General features: G+C 51.8%; 1 protein-coding gene across 2 annotated transcripts in view; it reads left to right on the top strand.

Moving 5' to 3' along the window:
* Positions 1 to 16,564, top strand: part of tanc1b (tetratricopeptide repeat, ankyrin repeat and coiled-coil containing 1b) — a 57,376-nt gene that overhangs the window by 36,993 nt on the left and 3,819 nt on the right. Inside the window, exons 10-20 of one of the 2 annotated variants that reach the window (XM_047046158.1) lie at positions 2,151 to 2,259; positions 2,886 to 3,008; positions 5,579 to 5,815; positions 6,213 to 6,398; positions 7,541 to 7,619; positions 12,537 to 12,670; positions 12,892 to 13,015; positions 13,487 to 13,662; positions 14,239 to 14,371; positions 15,946 to 15,975; positions 16,158 to 16,249. In XM_047046158.1, coding sequence (XP_046902114.1) covers positions 2,151 to 2,259; positions 2,886 to 3,008; positions 5,579 to 5,815; positions 6,213 to 6,398; positions 7,541 to 7,619; positions 12,537 to 12,670; positions 12,892 to 13,015; positions 13,487 to 13,662; positions 14,239 to 14,371; positions 15,946 to 15,975; positions 16,158 to 16,249 — 1,423 coding nt within the window. The remainder of the gene's footprint in view (positions 1 to 2,150; positions 2,260 to 2,885; positions 3,009 to 5,578; positions 5,816 to 6,212; positions 6,399 to 7,540; positions 7,620 to 12,536; positions 12,671 to 12,891; positions 13,016 to 13,486; positions 13,663 to 14,238; positions 14,372 to 15,945; positions 15,976 to 16,157; positions 16,250 to 16,564) is intronic. The other variant, XM_047046159.1, reaches the window with a different exon arrangement.

Here is a 16,564-nt window from a genome sequence, read left to right as displayed (position 1 = left end):
TCCTGGAGCCTCTGAAGTCATCCTGGAGCCTCTGATGTCATCATGGAGCCCCTGATGTCAACCTGGAGCCTCTGATGTCATCCCGGAGCCCATGATGTCATCCCGGAGCCCCTGATGTCATCCTGGAGCCCCTGATGTCATCCTGGAGCCTCTGATGTCATCCTGGAGCCTCTGATGTCATCCTGTAGCCTCTGATGTCATCCTGGAGCCTCTGATGTCATCCTGGAGCCTCTGATGTCATCCTGGAGCCCCTGATGTCATCTTGGAGCCCCTGATGTCATCCTGGAGCCTCTGATGTCATCCTGGAGCCTTGTACGCTCATAGGAGGCTGCACCAGCCACACTGAGACTGGATGATGTCACTGTGGGACTGTGTGTGTGTTTCTCACCAGGGTGTTGTTTGAGTACATACAAGCACATCCATAGATTGGAGGCCCTTCTGTATGTGGACACCAACCTCACTCCCAACCCGGCATTTTCCCCAGCCTTCATTACAGGCCCCAGCTAACTGCCGGGCCCTCAGCCCCCAGCCCTCAGCCCCCAGCCCTCAGCCCCCAGCCCCCAGCCCCCAGCCCCCAGCCCCCAGCCCCCAGCCCCCAGCCCTCGGCCCCCAGCCCTCAGCCCCCAGCCCCCAGCCCCCAGCCCTCAGCCCCCAGCCCTCAGCACCCAGCCCTCAGCCCTCAGCCCTTAGCCCCCAGCCCTCAGCCCCCAGCCCTCAGCCCCCAGCCCTCAGCCCCCAGCCCTCGGCCCCCAGCCCTCAGCCCCCAGCCCTCAGCCCCCAGCCCCCAGCCCTCAGCCCCCAGCCCTCAGCCCTCAGCGCCCAGCCCCCAGCCCTCAGCTCTTAGCACCCAGCCCTCAGCGCCCAGCCCCCTGCCCTCAGCACCCAGCCCCCAGCCCCCAGCCCTCAGCCCCCAGCCCCCAGCCCTCAGCCCTCAGCCCTGGACAAGAAGTCTGCCACTGCCTTGATTTGTTTTAAGACACTCACAAACACACACACACAGCAGAGGCCCTAACAAAGAGGATTTCACCCATTTCACCCAGATCAAAGTGAACTGCGATCATGCATGGCCTTTTAATGAAGTTCCCTTCTAATTAACAACTGAGCAAGCCTCGTTAAGAGGGGACGGGGGGGACGGGGGGGGTGCAGACACACAAGACACTCTGTGTTCTCCACAGAACATGCTGGAACTACAAGCCTTCATCAGCCTGTCTAGACGAGCGTCGAGCAACAGAGGAAATCTTGCCCTGATAATGACAACCATCTCTTCAGTCTCTGAAACGAGGAGGTCCAAATTAAAAAGATTTCATTGGGCGTGATATGCACAAGTCAGCTATCAGTACCCAATCAGAAGGTGTGACTGCTGATAAACATTGTACGCTTGCCAGAGAGTGCCTCCAAACATCTTGATCCATCAGACATAGAACATTTCTGTGCCACTGAAAACCCTAAATAAGAATAACTGTCTAGTGGTGGTGATGGTACTGTATATCCCTTCAGGGCTGTGTCTCCTCCTCGTCAGTCTGTCATACAGTATTTCTTGTTCTAAAACTAGTTGTTCCCATCCTTGATTTTGATTGGCTATATCGCATTCCATGCCGTTGTAAAATCCAGCATAACCTCACAGGTTGTCCTCATAACATTCTTTAACATTCCATATGACTGCGCATCGAATATTTCAAATTGAGAAAGACGGCAAAGATGTCCATCTGGCTGTTGCGTGGCAACGATTTATGTAGGAACTATACTTTGTAGTAGCGGAAGAATGACGGTTTAATATTAAACAATTTAGTTTCTAATTGTTTTTATTGATGAAACCATATCAAATATTTGTAGTAACAGTTTTTAGAATTAAGCAATAAGCCCCAAGATGCCGTGGTTTACGCTGATTTTAGAAGAGGTAAGGGGGTTGGTGTCGGGGTTTTAGAGGTGGATATGCACGTGGGGGGGCTTGACGACCCTGTAAATATTTTACCTCAATTTTTACCACTACACCACTGGTCGTGCCTAACAACTCCCCTTACCTGTTCTAAAATCAGCGTAAATCACGGCCTCTTGGGGCATATTGCTTAAGTTTGTATCAGTCTATGAGTATGGCTGGTGCTGCACAGTATAGACAGTAGATTGACCCCCCCCCCCCCCCCTTCCCCCAGGAGTGGCCACGCCCTCTTGGCCTTCATGCTTTCCAGGCAGGAGGGGAAGCTGAACCGGCAGCAGACTGTGGAGCTGGGACATCACATCCTCAAAGCTCACATATTCAAGGTACTGGACCTCACCTCACCATACCTCACCATACCACACCATACTATACCTCACCACACATATTCAAGGTACTGGACCTCACCTCACCATACCTCACCATACCACACCATACTATACCTCACCACACCACACATATTCAAGGTACTGGACCTCACCTCACCATACCTCACCATACCACACCATACTATACCTTACCACACCACACATATTCAAGGTCCTGGACCACACCATACCACACCATACCACACCTCGCCACACCATACCACACCACAGCATACCTCACCACACCACACCACACCATAGCATACCTCACCATACCACACCATACCACACCTCACCACACCACACCATAGCATACCTCACCATACCACACCATACCTCACCACACCATACCACACCACACCACACCACACCACACCATACATATTGAAGGTACTGTCAGTGCTGCAGGTTGGAGTGTGTGGGACCTTCAGCACTCAGCACCCCTCGTCTACCCTAGAGTTACTCTGCACGTCATGCTGCTGCTGTTACTCTGCACCTGACTTCAAGATTTGTCACTGTGTGCATGTGTGTGCATTTGTGTGTGTGTGGGTGGGTGTGTGTGTGGGTGTGTGTGTGTGCTCCAGGGTCTCAGTAAGAAGACGGGCGTGTCGTCCAGTGTTCTGCAGGCTGTGTGGATCAGCTGCAGTGCTGACGGCCTGTCAGCTGCTCTGGCCTCTCTGAGAAACCTGTACACCCCCAACGTCAAGGTGAGACCACACACCTTCACCTGTCTCTCACACACACACACACACACACACCTTCACCTGTACACCCCCAACGTCAAGGTGAGACCACACACCTTCACCTGTCTCTCACACACCCACACACACACACCTTCACCTGTACACCCCCAACGTCAAGGTGAGACCACACACCTTCACCTGTCTCTCTCACACACACACACACACACACACACACACACACACACACACACACACCTTCACCTGTACACCCCCAACATCAAGGTGAGACCACACACCTTCACCTGTCTCTCACACACACACACACACACCTTCACCTGTACACCCCCAACGTCAAGGTGAGACCACACACCTTCACCTATCTCTCACACACCCACACACACACACCTTCACCTGTACACCCCCAACGTCAAGGTGAGACCACACACCTTCACCTGTCTCTCTCACACACACACACACTCCCCCGGTCAACCTGACCAGCGTAAATGCTTGTCTCTCCACGCTGTGAAGTTCCGGGCAGTGGGATTATCTATGGGCTCGCTGAATGATGTTTAATTCTACTGATGGGGTTTGAGGTGTGTTATGATACCTGCATCATGCACTGTTCCCCAAACCACTCACTTATGGTGCTGAGTGTGAGTAAGCGGCTGATAACGCCCTAGAAGACATCTTGGACGTGTCTACTGACTGAGAGTAGGCAGGGTGTCATGGCTGTATGAAGGGTGGACTGGGGCCTGGGGCTGTCTGCAGAGGGACAAGACAAGCAGACTAAATCATTACAGCCGCAGTTTACATTAGCGGTCATTTAATAAGTAAAATGCCAAGTTAATGGCAGAGACACAGGGAAGATTATATGTTTATGCTTAATTATTCTGACTGCGTGTTTGTGCATTAAAAATCCATTAGGGGAGAGGGAGAAAACAAGATGGCCGCTCAGGAGGGTGATGTATCACCCTCCTGTATCTGTTTTGGGCTTAAATATTCACGTGTTTCTTTGCCATTAGCATTCATTTAACGATGCCGTTGGGTCCTGTGTTGTCTGTGTTGTGTCTGGGTGAGTCAGGGTGGCTGAGCGGAGCATCGCTCTCTGAGACAACAAAACCACAGTGCTTCTGCTGCTCCACTGTGGCCCCTTAAAACAGTTGTTCATCTATTCCGGTGTGGTTCCGGTAAATAAAGCCTAGTTCCTTTTCCTACGTTTATAACCGCCACAGAGCCCGACGTGCCGTGTGACTGATTAGGCTTTCATCATGTTTTCCTTCATCACCAAGATGAATACCTCGCTGATGCCTGCCCTCCACATACTTCAGCTACTTAGTGCTGTATTCACTGGAGGATTTGCAGAAGACTGCGCTCCAACTAAAATCTTTAAAAAAAGGAATAGTTTGAGGAAGATTAAATAATATAATTATGTTATAATGTAAAACATATTCTGTATAATATAGACATTGCTTAGATCTTAAGCAAGACCAGGGCATGTCAAGTGTGTAACATCGTAATCATTATACCCAGGATTAGGATTAGCTAGGATTAGGATTCCATTTAACAGTGGCAGTAAATCAGACGGTATAATCTATGGCTTGGTATTGGTGGTTAGCATTAGTGGCTTGTATCAGTGTGCAACTCCTATGGCTAATATCAGTACTTAGCATCAGTAGTTAGCATCAGTAGTAGCATCAGTAGTAGCATCAGTGTGTAGCATCAGTAGTTATTAACAGTAGTAGCATCAGTGTGTAGCATCAGTAGTTATTATCAGTAGTAGCATCAGTGTGTAGCATCAGTAGTTATTATCAGTAGTAGCATCAGTGTGTAGCATCAGTAGTTATTATCTGTAGTAGCATCAGTGTGTAGCATCAGTGTGTAGCATCAGTAGTTAGCATCAGTGTGTAGCATCAGTAGCAGAGATGTTCACAAGTCCTTTTATCAGAGTCTGAGTCAAGTCTGAAGTCTCTGACTGAGTCAACTCACAAGTGTTAACCATAATGACATATTAACACCACAGCATACCGATTTTAGGTATTTGAATGAAGATGGTTTATTTTAAAATACGAGAGATTTTTTCTTTCAACATTTTCTACAATAATGGAGTGGCAATAGGGGGGGGGAACCTTTGCCGTTCTGGGAACAGTTAACCTAATTTAACCCAGGCCATTGTTGCAAATAGGAGAAAGTGTTTAGCCAACTGGCCTGGTTAATTAACAGTATAACAACATTTTACAGCTAGTGCCAAGATCCTTAGATACCATGTACATGTAAAATACCATTGTGCAATACAACATACTCAAAACATCCTTTAAATGAAGGTCAAAACTTTCTTACAACTTACACTTATATCATAAGTACGTATCAGTAGCATCAATGTGTAGGATCAGTAGTTAGCATCGGTAGTTAGCATCAGTAGTTAGCATCAGTAGTAGCATCAGTAGTTAGCATCAGTAGTTAGTATCAGTATTCAGTAGTGAGCATCAGTAGTTAGCATCAGTAGTTAGCATCAGTAGTAGCATCAGTAGTGAGCATCAGTAGTTAGCATCAGTAGTAGCATCGGTGCTTAGCATCTCCCTCCCGTGTTCCTGTAGGTGAGCCGGCTGCTGATGCTGGGCGGGGCCAACGTCAACTACCGCACGGAGGTTCTGAACAACGCCCCGGTGCTGTGCGTCCAGGCCCACCTGGGCCACCTGGAGATGGCGGCGCTGCTGCTGGAGCACGCTGCCTCCGTGGACGTGCTGTCTGACAACGGCATGAGCCCGCTCGGCTTCGCATCCGCGGCCGGACACCTGGCTCTCGTCAGCCTGCTCTGCAAGAGGGGCGCCAAGGTAACGAGGAAGAACCACACCAGGACTGCACACACAACCAGACCAGGGCTGCACACACAACCACACCAGGGCTGCACACACAACCAGACCAGGGCTGCACACACAACCAGACCAGGGCTGCACACACAACCAGACCAGGGCTGCACACACAACCAGACCCAGAATTACTAAACCAAAACTACCTCTTTCAAGAAAATGTTGTCCAGACATCTGCTGCAGCTGTGTCTCAAGCACACAGACAGGGCCACATCTCTGCTGTTCCAGGAGGAATACTAGCACCACTGCTAGTACCATTAGCATCTCTGCTGTTCCAGGAGGAATACTACCACCACTGCTAGTACCATTACCATCGTTTGTCCGTGTGAATTCTGAAGTGTGTGTGCTGTGGTGTACCAAGGTGGACCATGTGGATAAGAGTGGTCAGTGTTCGCTGGTGCATGCTGCCCTGAGGGGTCACCCAGAGGTCATCCACCACCTGCTGGAGATGGAGTGGAGCCCCGATGGCCAGTATCAGAACTGCAGCCTGAAGAACAAGGCCCTTCAACAGGCTCTCACAGCAGCCTCCAGCATGGGGCATACGCAGGTCAGTACACACACACACACACACACACAATCCCAGCACCTACACATGCAAGCACATACACACAGTCCTAGCACATGCACGCACACACATTACAAGAACATGAACACACACACGAAAGAAACATTAATGGTGGAAAAAAACACCCACATATTGAACTGGAGCCATTTCTTGAACCTATTTTGAGAAACATACTACTTCCACAGTTCTGTTGCGCACAACCTACTGCACACCAGTCATTATGCCCTGAGCACTGGGCACAGCTGAGTTCCACCCTTCTACCTCTCCCACTGACCCTGTTATACCTTCATCCCAGCTTCCCTCAGGTCCACTGCTTCTATCCTCTACCCTCACCTCAGGCCCTCTATCCTCCCCTCAGGTCCTCTACCCTCCCCTCAGGTCCTCTACCCTCCCCTCAGGTCCTCTACCCTCCCCTCAGGTCCTCTACCCTCCCCTCAGGTCCTCTACCCTCCCCTCAGGTCCTCTACCCTCCCCTCAGGTCCTCTACCCTCCCCTCAGGTCCTCTATCCTCCCCTCAGGTCCTCTACCCTCCCCTCAGGTCCTCTACCCTCCCCTCAGGTCCTCTACCCTCCCCTCAGGTCCTCTACCCTCCCCTCAGGTCCTCTACCCTCACCTCAGGCCCTCTATCCTCCCCTCAGGTCCTCTATCCTCCCCTCAGGTCCTCTACCCTCCCCTCAGGTCCTCTACCCTCCCCTCAGGTCCTCTACCCTCACCTCAGGTCCTCTACCCTCCCCTCAGGTCCTCTACCCTCCCCTCAGGTCCTCTATCCTCCCCGGTCCTCCACAGAGACTGGAGAGAGAGGAGAGAGAGAGGAGAGAGGAAAGAGAGAGAGGAGAGCAGGCCCAAACACTCCTGTGTGCTGTGCTATTTTCCACAGCTTTAACCTAGGATTCAGCACTTCAGTCTGGATTGATTCATTTATCACTTAGCAAAAGCAAAGTTCACTCTGGAAAGTTTTTATTGACTAGCTCAAGTTGTTTCATTGCACATGCTTTGCTTTACTTTTTCTTTTGGCCATGTAATCATCATGGAGGACTGTGGAACTAGTGGAAGGCGTGTTTGACCATGTACGCTGACTTTCTGAGTCATTAATCAAACATTGTTTTTTTGTTTTTTCCTGACAGGTTGTGAAAGGCTTGCTGGGATTGAATAATGGCCATGCTGTGCAAATTGACGGCCATGACACCCTGTGGGGAGAGACAGGTATGCCTCCAGCGCCCCCTCCCCTCCTCCCCTCCCCCCCTCCCTCTCGTCTGACTGGGCCCTTGTTGAGTCAGAGAGCCAAGCTCCAGGTAGTCTTTTTCATTTACAGCTATCACACACCTGTCCTCATCCCCCAGTGAACACCTGGGATGTGCACAGAACACCAGCTTCTGTTCAATACCTGGGCGAACAAGGAGCATTGATGTGTGGGTTTGTGTCCCAGAGGGAGAGACGATCGTTTGTGTTCCAGAGGGAGAGAGGATTGTTTAGGGAGGACGGGTGAGGGAGGAGCAGGGAACAGGAAGTGTTTAAAGCAGGCGTGTCGGGCTACCGTCATGATGGGCGTCACGGCAGCGTTGTGAGACGAACGCTCAAAGCCCTGTGTGTCAGGAGGAGAACGTGTGTCAGGAGATAACCTGCCCGGCATGGAGGGGATGTCATTACGGATTCAGGAGGAGTTTCAAAATGTGTTTAATATTTCACCGCATTCCATTAAGGGGCTGTGCTGATAAACATTAACCGTGGTGTATTTGTGCATCAATGTGCACCAGAGCAGGAAATAACCCTCATTAGTCTAAACTGCAGGCTGACGATCGCACAGGCTTGTGGTCGACCCTACACATGTGCCTCCTGTTAGGGTTCTCCTGTTAGGGTTCTCCTGTTAGGGTACTCCTGTCAGGGTTCTCCTGTTAGGGTACTCCTGTTAGGGTACTCCTGTTAAGGTTCTCCTGTTAGGGTTCTCCTGTTAGGGTTCTCCTGAGCGGTCTGTAAACACACTCACCTTGACACTGGCACGCTACTTCAACAGCATCTCGTCCAGAATGGAATCAGCATTGCATATACAGAGGATGAGTGTGTGATGTTGGTCACAGTACAGCACAGCACAGCACAGCACAGCACAGTACAGCACAGTACAGCACAGTACAGGACAGTACAGGACATCACTGTTTGGGAATAAAGTAAGAACTTGTTAGACCCCTGAGAAGAAAGGGGGTCGTTCTGAGATCGGGACCTGAGTGTTTAGAACGCCCAGTGATCCGTCCCTCAGAGATTTGAGGACGCAAATTACCAAACAGTTGACATCTTTTGTCCGGCTGGTTTACTGTGTGTTTTCTGGAGCATCCTACCCTAACCCCATCAGAACAGGGTCAGAAAGCCTTGGAACAATGATGTCTCTGTGCATTGTCCAATGGCAGACTGCCGTAGCAGTGACAAATAGCTGAGGGATGTAGGTCACCCTATTAGCAGATAGAAGGCTAGTCTCGCTGTCACTAACTGGTGCTTCTGCAAAATGCACGGCCTGGTAGCGGCTGGGGGGTGTTTGGGCTTATTCCAACCCAGGGACAAAGAGCTTTAGAAACGGCTTCTCATCAGTGGAAACGGCTGCTCTCTACACTGCTGGGGCTGCCACTGAGCGATGGGGCCGCGCTCGACAAAAAACAGACAAAAAGTTTATCCGATCCAAGTTTTGTCCAGGCCACTCTTAAAATATCCATTAAAGATCTGTCAAAACGACCTCTCCTCGGCGCAGAGATAAAAAGAATCACTGTTCAGCCAGAGTTGTGGGTCGAATCAAGCTCTTTAATCAGAGCACATTTACTCCCTCCTCTCGGTCCTGTCTGGATGACCATTATTCTGAGGGATGGCAGCCACGCTTCCATACCTCCACAAAGTCACCTGTGCACCTGCGCTGCAGCACCAGAGGAAGCTTTCTGCTCCGCCCTCCTCGACATGCTGATGGAACAGCAGGTCACGGGTGGCAGGCAGTGGTCCACTGAATCACCATGACCGGAAACAAGGAGACACACACACACACACACTCACACACACACACAGCCTCTCCTGATGAGCCACTGTTTAGCTGAAGGCCAAGCCACCTGGCACTAATTCATAACACGCACACAACACAATCTGTATGCCAGGAGAGGTGCGGGTAAACATGGACTAATTTCTTATTTTAAGTTTGGTGTCTTGATTTGAATACGGGGGTGGGGCTGGGGTGCCTTTTGAGGGGGTTCATCTCCCTGCTCTGTACGCTGCTCTGCACCCTGCTCTGCTCCCTGCTCTGTACCCTGCTCTGCACGCTGCTCTGTACCCTGCTCTGTACCCTGCTCTGCACCCTGCTCTGCACGCTGCTCTGTACCCTGCTCTGTACCCTGCTCTGCACGCTGCTCTGCACGCTGCTCTGTACCCTGCTCTACACCCTGCTCTGCACCCTGCTCTGCTCCCTGCTCTGTACCCTGCTCTGCACGCTGCTCTGCACGCTGCTCTGTACCCTGCTCTACACCCTGCTCTGCACCCTGCTCTGCTCCCTGCTCTGTACCCTGCTCTGCACGCTGCTCTGTACCCTGCTCTGTACCCTGCTCTGCACGCTGCTCTGCACGCTGCTCTGTACCCTGCTCTGTACCCTGCTCTGCACGCTGCTCTGTACCCTGCTCTGTACCCTGCTCTGCACGCTGCTCTGCACGCTGCTCTGTACCCTGCTCTGTACCCTGCTCTGCACGCTGCTCTGCACGCTGCTCTGCACGCTCCTCTGCACACTGCTCTGCACGCTGCTCTGTACCCTGCTCTGTACCCTGCTCTGCACGCTCCTCTGCACGCTGCTCTGTACCCTGCTCTGCACGCTGCTCTGCACGCTGCTCTGCACGCTGCTCTGCTCCTTGTTCTGCACCCGACCCTCCTGCAGAGAGAGTGGGGCTTGCTGTTTAATGCCTTCATGCGGCCTGGATGGATTGAAGCCTAACCCAGGCTGCCGTCTGGGCTCGTAAAGAAGGCTGTTGAAGCGGTGGATCAGATACAAACAGGTCGTGTCTAAGAGATGCTCGTCTGGGTCACAGCCTCAAACCCTGTCTGGGCTGCTGGGAGTTCAGCCTGGAGGGTTTAATGACCTTGCTCTAGCTGTCTGTCACAGAGGACTGACAACACACACTAACACAGGCCCAAACGTCCTCCATGGAAATCTGACATTCACAGCCCCTCCCAATAACTCACCCTCCCAAATAACCAACCCTCACCCCTCACAAATCATTCCTCAGTGAACGAGCTGTCTGAGAAATAACTGTTCACATTTAAAATGCTGCCATGGAGAGTCCTATTTATGCATATGCCTTGTGTGTGAGTGGGGAATAAAATGGGATTACATGTCTGAGTGTGTGTGGTTGTGCTTGCTAAGTGTGATGTGTGAGTGTGCTGTGTGTGTGTGTGTGTGTGTGTGTGTGTGTGTGTGTGTGTGTGTAGATGCGTGCATACGATCATGTAGAAGGCCTCAAGAGGAGGAACATCCAGACAGGCCCTCCTCAGGAGGAGGAACATCCAGACAGGCCCTCCTCAGGAGGAGGAACATCCAGACAGGCCCTCCTCAGGAGGAGGAACATCCAGACAGGCCCTCCTCAGGAGGAGGAACATCCAGACAGGCCCTCCTCAGGAGGAGGAACATCCAGACAGGCCCTCCTCAGGAGCAGGAACATCCAGACAGGCCCTCCTCAGCTCAGTCATCTGTCTCCCCAGACAGGAGAGAGAGGTCTGCTCGCTGCGCTAGCTTGTACCCTGTGCTTCCTGTAGGACAGGGGAGGTGGCAGGAGCTGTGCTCCGGTGAAGATGAAGGGTTGCACAGTGTCACGAAGGTGAATCATGTCGAGGGAGAATGCCCTATCCCTTGTGTAATGCATTTGTAAAAGGATGAGATGACATTTCTGACAACCACAATTTTTTTTTCCTGGAGGTGTTTCATCGTTGTCTTCTGTAATGAACCCAGACTGTGTGTGTGTTTGGAGTCTCTTGGGGTGTGTGTGCGTGTCCTCAGTGGTCTGGGGCGTGTAGCTTCTTGTGTGTGTGTGGTTTTTATGATACTGGGAGAGGGGGGGGGGGGGGAGAGGAAAGGCGTGGTGTCCAGACAGATGTCGCTGGGGACCGAGGGCTTACTGTGCCTGGGGGGAATCAGAGAGCAGCGCTGGTCTCTCTACTTGTCTCTCCTTCACCTCTCAGGTTGTCTTCATCGCCCAGTGGTGGCTCCAGGATCCTGGGTGTGTTTGGTAGGGGTGGGCAGGCTCCAGGATCCTGGGTGTGTTTGGTAGGGGTGAGCGAGGCTGCTTCTTCACAGGAGGAACTCCTAACAGCTTTGTTTCAATGTGTTTGACTTTGTATACCTGCTGACTGGATGCTAAACGGGGCTAATAGCTCATGGATATTTGTGGAGTTGATACTAGGGAACGCTGCTAAATGGTCTTCATGCAAACCTTTAACTAGTGTGATTAGTGTCCCAGAATGGTCGGGTCGTAAACCTGATTAGATTAGCAGAGCATGTGTTTGTCTGGATGAATGCTAGGCCTGTATACTGCAGTAAACATGCTGAGATATGGTTCAAACTGGTCTCTAATGGGATATTATGTATACAGTAGTCTTCGTGAATAACTGTATTACAACTGAAATGTTCTGTAAATTCTGTAGAAAGTGTAATGTTCCTGGGCTCTTCAGAGCAGATGTGTTGTTGAGGCTGTTTCTGGGTGAGGGGACACGCTCCCCCCTCCCTCTTCCTGTGATGGTGCGTGCTATTGTGTTCAGGCAGGACAAAGACAGCCACATGCATGCCAGACTCATTCAGCATGTTGAAAAACAGCAATTCAATCAGCGTGTATTGTTTGACATAATCATTGATATCTATAATTCAGATGCAAGCAGCCCTCATCTGTCTCTCTTGCAGGGATATTTTGTGTTCATCTGATTAGATCAGTCTGGCTCTTGTGTAACATTGTATTAGATTGACGTTGGCAGTGGATTTAGCTGGCCTCCTGTGTGTGTGTGTGTGTGTGTGTGTGTGTGTGTGTGGACGTACTCCTACTGTTCTATCTTAGTTCCCTTGCTGACCAGTGTCCTTGGCTGAACTGTTTTCTAAACATTCTCTCCCCCCCCCCCCCCCAGCTCTGACGGCGGCGGCCGGGCGGGGGAAGATGGATGTGTGTGCCTTCCTGCTGGAGCAGGGCGCTGTGGTGCAGCAGGTCAACCGCAGGGGCGTGGCTCCACTTTTCTGCGCCGTCCGGCAGGGCCACTGGCAGGTAAGGCCCCGCCCCTAGAGCCCAGCATGCCCCGCCCCCAGCACACCCCGCCCCCAGAGCCCAGCACTCTGTACACCTCAGAGGAACCCCCACTTACTGTCCTGTACCATGAGGACCCTGTCTCACACCCTGTGGTGGTCTCACTCTGTGTCTGTGTGTGTGTCTGTCTGTGTGTGTGTCTGTGTGTGTGTCTGTGTCTGTGTCTGTGTCTGTGTGTATAGATTGCTGAGCTGCTGTTGCAGCACGGTGCTGATGTGAACGTCAGTGACAAGCAGGGCAGGACTCTCCTCATGGTGGCTTCCTGTGAAGGTCACCTGAGCACAGTGGACTTCCTGTTGTCTAAAGGTGACGCGACACTCTATCCCCATGGCGACCTCACACTCACCATACGCATGCTGCATGGCAAACATCTGTACATTTAGCATTTAGTGTACACAGCTCACTGAAGTGCACATAAGAACTTGTGTTGTGCACATGGCCCAGGACTTGAAGCACACAGGGTTTCTGGGTTTGTACCAAGAACAGTCTCACGCTGGGAAAACCCATCCCTAAATATTTAGGACTTCATGTATTAAAGCTTCATGCATTTTCATTATATTTAGACACGCTTGGAAGTGAGTGTAAATGTAATTATTTCGTATATTCACTGTATATTAAAAATACAGTATATTAAATATATAGTATGTTTGTACTTAGGTTTCATCTCTCCTGCTCTGAAGCAGCCTCCGGGGCATGGCGTTTGAGTGCACGCGTGTGTGTGTGCACGCGTGTGTGTGTGTGCACGTGTGCTGACCATGTGACTGTCCTGTCCTCCAGGTGCCTCGTTGACGTCGATGGATAAGGAGGGTCTGACGCCCCTCAGCTGGGCGTGTCTGAAGGGCCACAAGAGCGTGGTGGCCTTCCTGGTGGAGAAGGGGGCGGAGGTCGACCACACGGACAAGAACGGCCGCACGCCCCTCGACCTGGCAGCCTTCTACGGAGACGCAGACATTGTGAGTGGAGATCGCATCGCTCGACTAGTCAGGCCTGAATCTGTGCCTTGGTCTCCCACATTTCAGTTAGAACCCTGACACGCTAGATCTCAGTTAGAACCCTGACACGCTAGATCTCAGTTAGAACCCTGACACGATAGATCTCAGTTAGAGCCCTGACACGCTAGATCTCAGTTAGAACCCTGACACGCTAGATCTCAGTTGGAACCCTGACACGCTAGATCTCAGTTAGAACCCTGACACGCTAGATCTCTATTAGAACCCTGACACGCTAGATCTCAGTTAGAACCCTGACACGCTAGATCTCAGTTAGAACCCTGACACGCTAGATCTCTGTTAGAACCCTGACACGCTAGATCTCTGTTAGAACCCTGACACGCTAGATCTCTGAGGCTTTTTCGGTCACTGCTTGCCTAGATAAGAGAGAGAGAGGAGTGGATCTCCAGTTTATAATGTGTGAGTTCCTTGACAGTGTTTGAGGAGTGTGCGTCTCTAGCAGCTGTGTAGAGCTACTGTGAGCCTGCTGAAGAGTGTAAATATGAGGGTTAACCTGTGTGTGTGTGTGTGTGTGTGCAGGTCCACTACCTGGTGGAGAGAGGGGCAGTGATCGAGCATGTGGACCACAGTGGGATGCGTCCCTTAGACCGAGCCATCGGCTGCAGGAACACGTCGGTGGTGGTGACACTGCTGAAGAAGGGAGCCAAGCTGGGTAAGAGCTCTTCATCATCATCCTCATCATCCTCATCATCCTCACACACCAGCACTGCTGTGGAGGTGTGCGTGTGTTACTGCATGAGTGTGTGTGTGTGTGTGTAAACAGTGAGCCTCCCAGGCGTTACCATGGTAACATGAGAACCAGCTGACTGTCTCTCATTACAGACAATCAGATGATACCAGGGTGTGTGGTGGAGACACAGTATTATGAAAGCTCGTTCAAATGTTTGGAGAGTGTGTGTGTGTGTGTGTGTGAGTGTGTGTGTGTGTGTGTGAGTGTGTGTGTGTGTGAGTGTGTGTGAGTGTGTGTGTGAGTGTGTGTGTGTGTGAGTGTGTGTGAGTGTGTGTGAGTGTGTGTGTGTGAGTGTGTGTGTGTGTGTGTGTGTGTGAGTGTGTGTGTGTGAGTGTGTGTGTGTGTGTGAGTGTGTGTGTGTGAGTGTGTATGTGTGTGTGTGTGAGTGTGTGTCCTTTCCTGCTTCCCTGAGGAGTGCTGCTGGGCTCATTTGAGAATGTGACTTTATCACTTAGAGGACATTCTGAGATCTATCCAGGCCTGCAGGTTTCCTGCTCATCCTCCCTCTAACCCTTGCCAGCCTCCACCCAGCCTCCCTAACCTCCCCCAGCCTCGCCTAACCTCCCCTAGCCTCCCTAACCTCCCCTAGCCTCCCTAACCTCCCCCAACCTTCCTAACCTCCACCCAGCCTCCCTAACCTCCCCTAGCCTCCCTAACCTCCCCTAGCCTCCCTAACCTCCCCCAACCTTCCTAACCTCCACCCAGCCTCCCTAACCTCCCCTAGCCTCCCTAACCTCCCCTAGCCTCCCTAACCTCCCCTAGCCTCCCTAACCTCCCCCAACCTTCCTAACCTCCCCCAGCCTCCCTAACCTCCCCCAGCCTCCCTAACCTCCCCCAGCCTCTCCTAACCTCCCCCAGCCTCTCCTAACCTCCCCCAGCCTCTCCTAACCTCCCCCAGCCTCCCTAACCTCCCCTAGCCTCCCTAACCTCCCCTAGCCTCCCTAACCTCCCCCAACCTCCCTAACCTCCCCTAGCCTCCCTAACCTCCCCTAGCCTCCCTAACCTCCCCCAGCCTTCCTAACCTCCCCCAGCCTCCCTAACCTCCCCCAGCCTCCCTAACCTCCCCCAGCCTCTCCTAACCTCCCCTAGCCTCCCTAACCTCCCCTAGCCTCCCTAACCTCCCCCAACCTTCCTAACCTCCCCCAGCCTCCCTAACCTCCCCCAGCCTCTCCTAACCTCCCCCAGCCTCCCTAACCTCCCCCAGCCTCTCCTAACCTCCCCCAGCCTCTCCTAACCTCCCCCAGCCTCCCTAACCTCCCCCAGCCTCTCCTAACCTCCACATGCCTCCCTAACCCCTGTTAGTGCAGCTACTGTACACTATTCTTTACTGTAGCACACAACGCTGGGAATATGTTCCTATTCAGTCCTGGATGGTTTGCAATAATAGTCATTCCACCTTTGTTCTCTTGCCAGGGCTTGTATGTCTTTGCATGACTTCTTACCTTTCACTCTCTCATGGTTTTCTCTCTCTCAACTGCTTTCAATAATACCTTAAGGCTACAGAACATCACCTTATGATCGATCAGGTACAATCTTTAGGTAACTTTACCTTGTACCAAATTCCTAGTGAATAATAGCCCTGGGGTTGGGGAATGACAGACATGTAACTGTTCTCTTTCTGCTCCCCCTCCTCTCTCTCTCTCTCTCTCTCTCTCTCTCTCTCTCTCTCTCCCTCTCCCTCTCCCTCCCTCCCCCCCCCCCCCCACAGGTAATGCTGCCTGGGCGATGGCTACCTCCAAGCCTGACATCCTCATCATCCTGCTGCAGAAACTGATGGAGGAGGGAAACTTACTGTACAAGGTGTGTTTACTGGTACTGCTGCTGTACCAGGTGTGTTTACTGGTACTGCTGCTGTACCAGGTGTGTTTACTGGTACTGCTGCTGTACCAGGTGTGTTTACTGGTACTGTACCAGGTGTGTTTACTGGTACTGCTGCTGTACCATGTGTGTTTACTGGTACTGTGCCAGGTGTGTTTACTGGTACTGCTGCTGTACCAGGTGTGTTTACTGGTACTGCTGCTGTACCAGGTGTGTTTACTGGTACTGCTGCTGTACCAGGTGTGTTTACTGGTACTGTACCAGGTGTGTTTACTGGTACTGCTGCTGTACCATGTG

This window comes from Hypomesus transpacificus, chromosome 23 (assembly GCF_021917145.1).
Source record: "Hypomesus transpacificus isolate Combined female chromosome 23, fHypTra1, whole genome shotgun sequence".
Lineage (NCBI taxonomy): Eukaryota > Metazoa > Chordata > Actinopteri > Osmeriformes > Osmeridae > Hypomesus > Hypomesus transpacificus.
The sequence above is the reverse complement of the archived record's forward strand: the minus strand, read 5'-3'. Positions and strand labels throughout refer to the sequence as shown.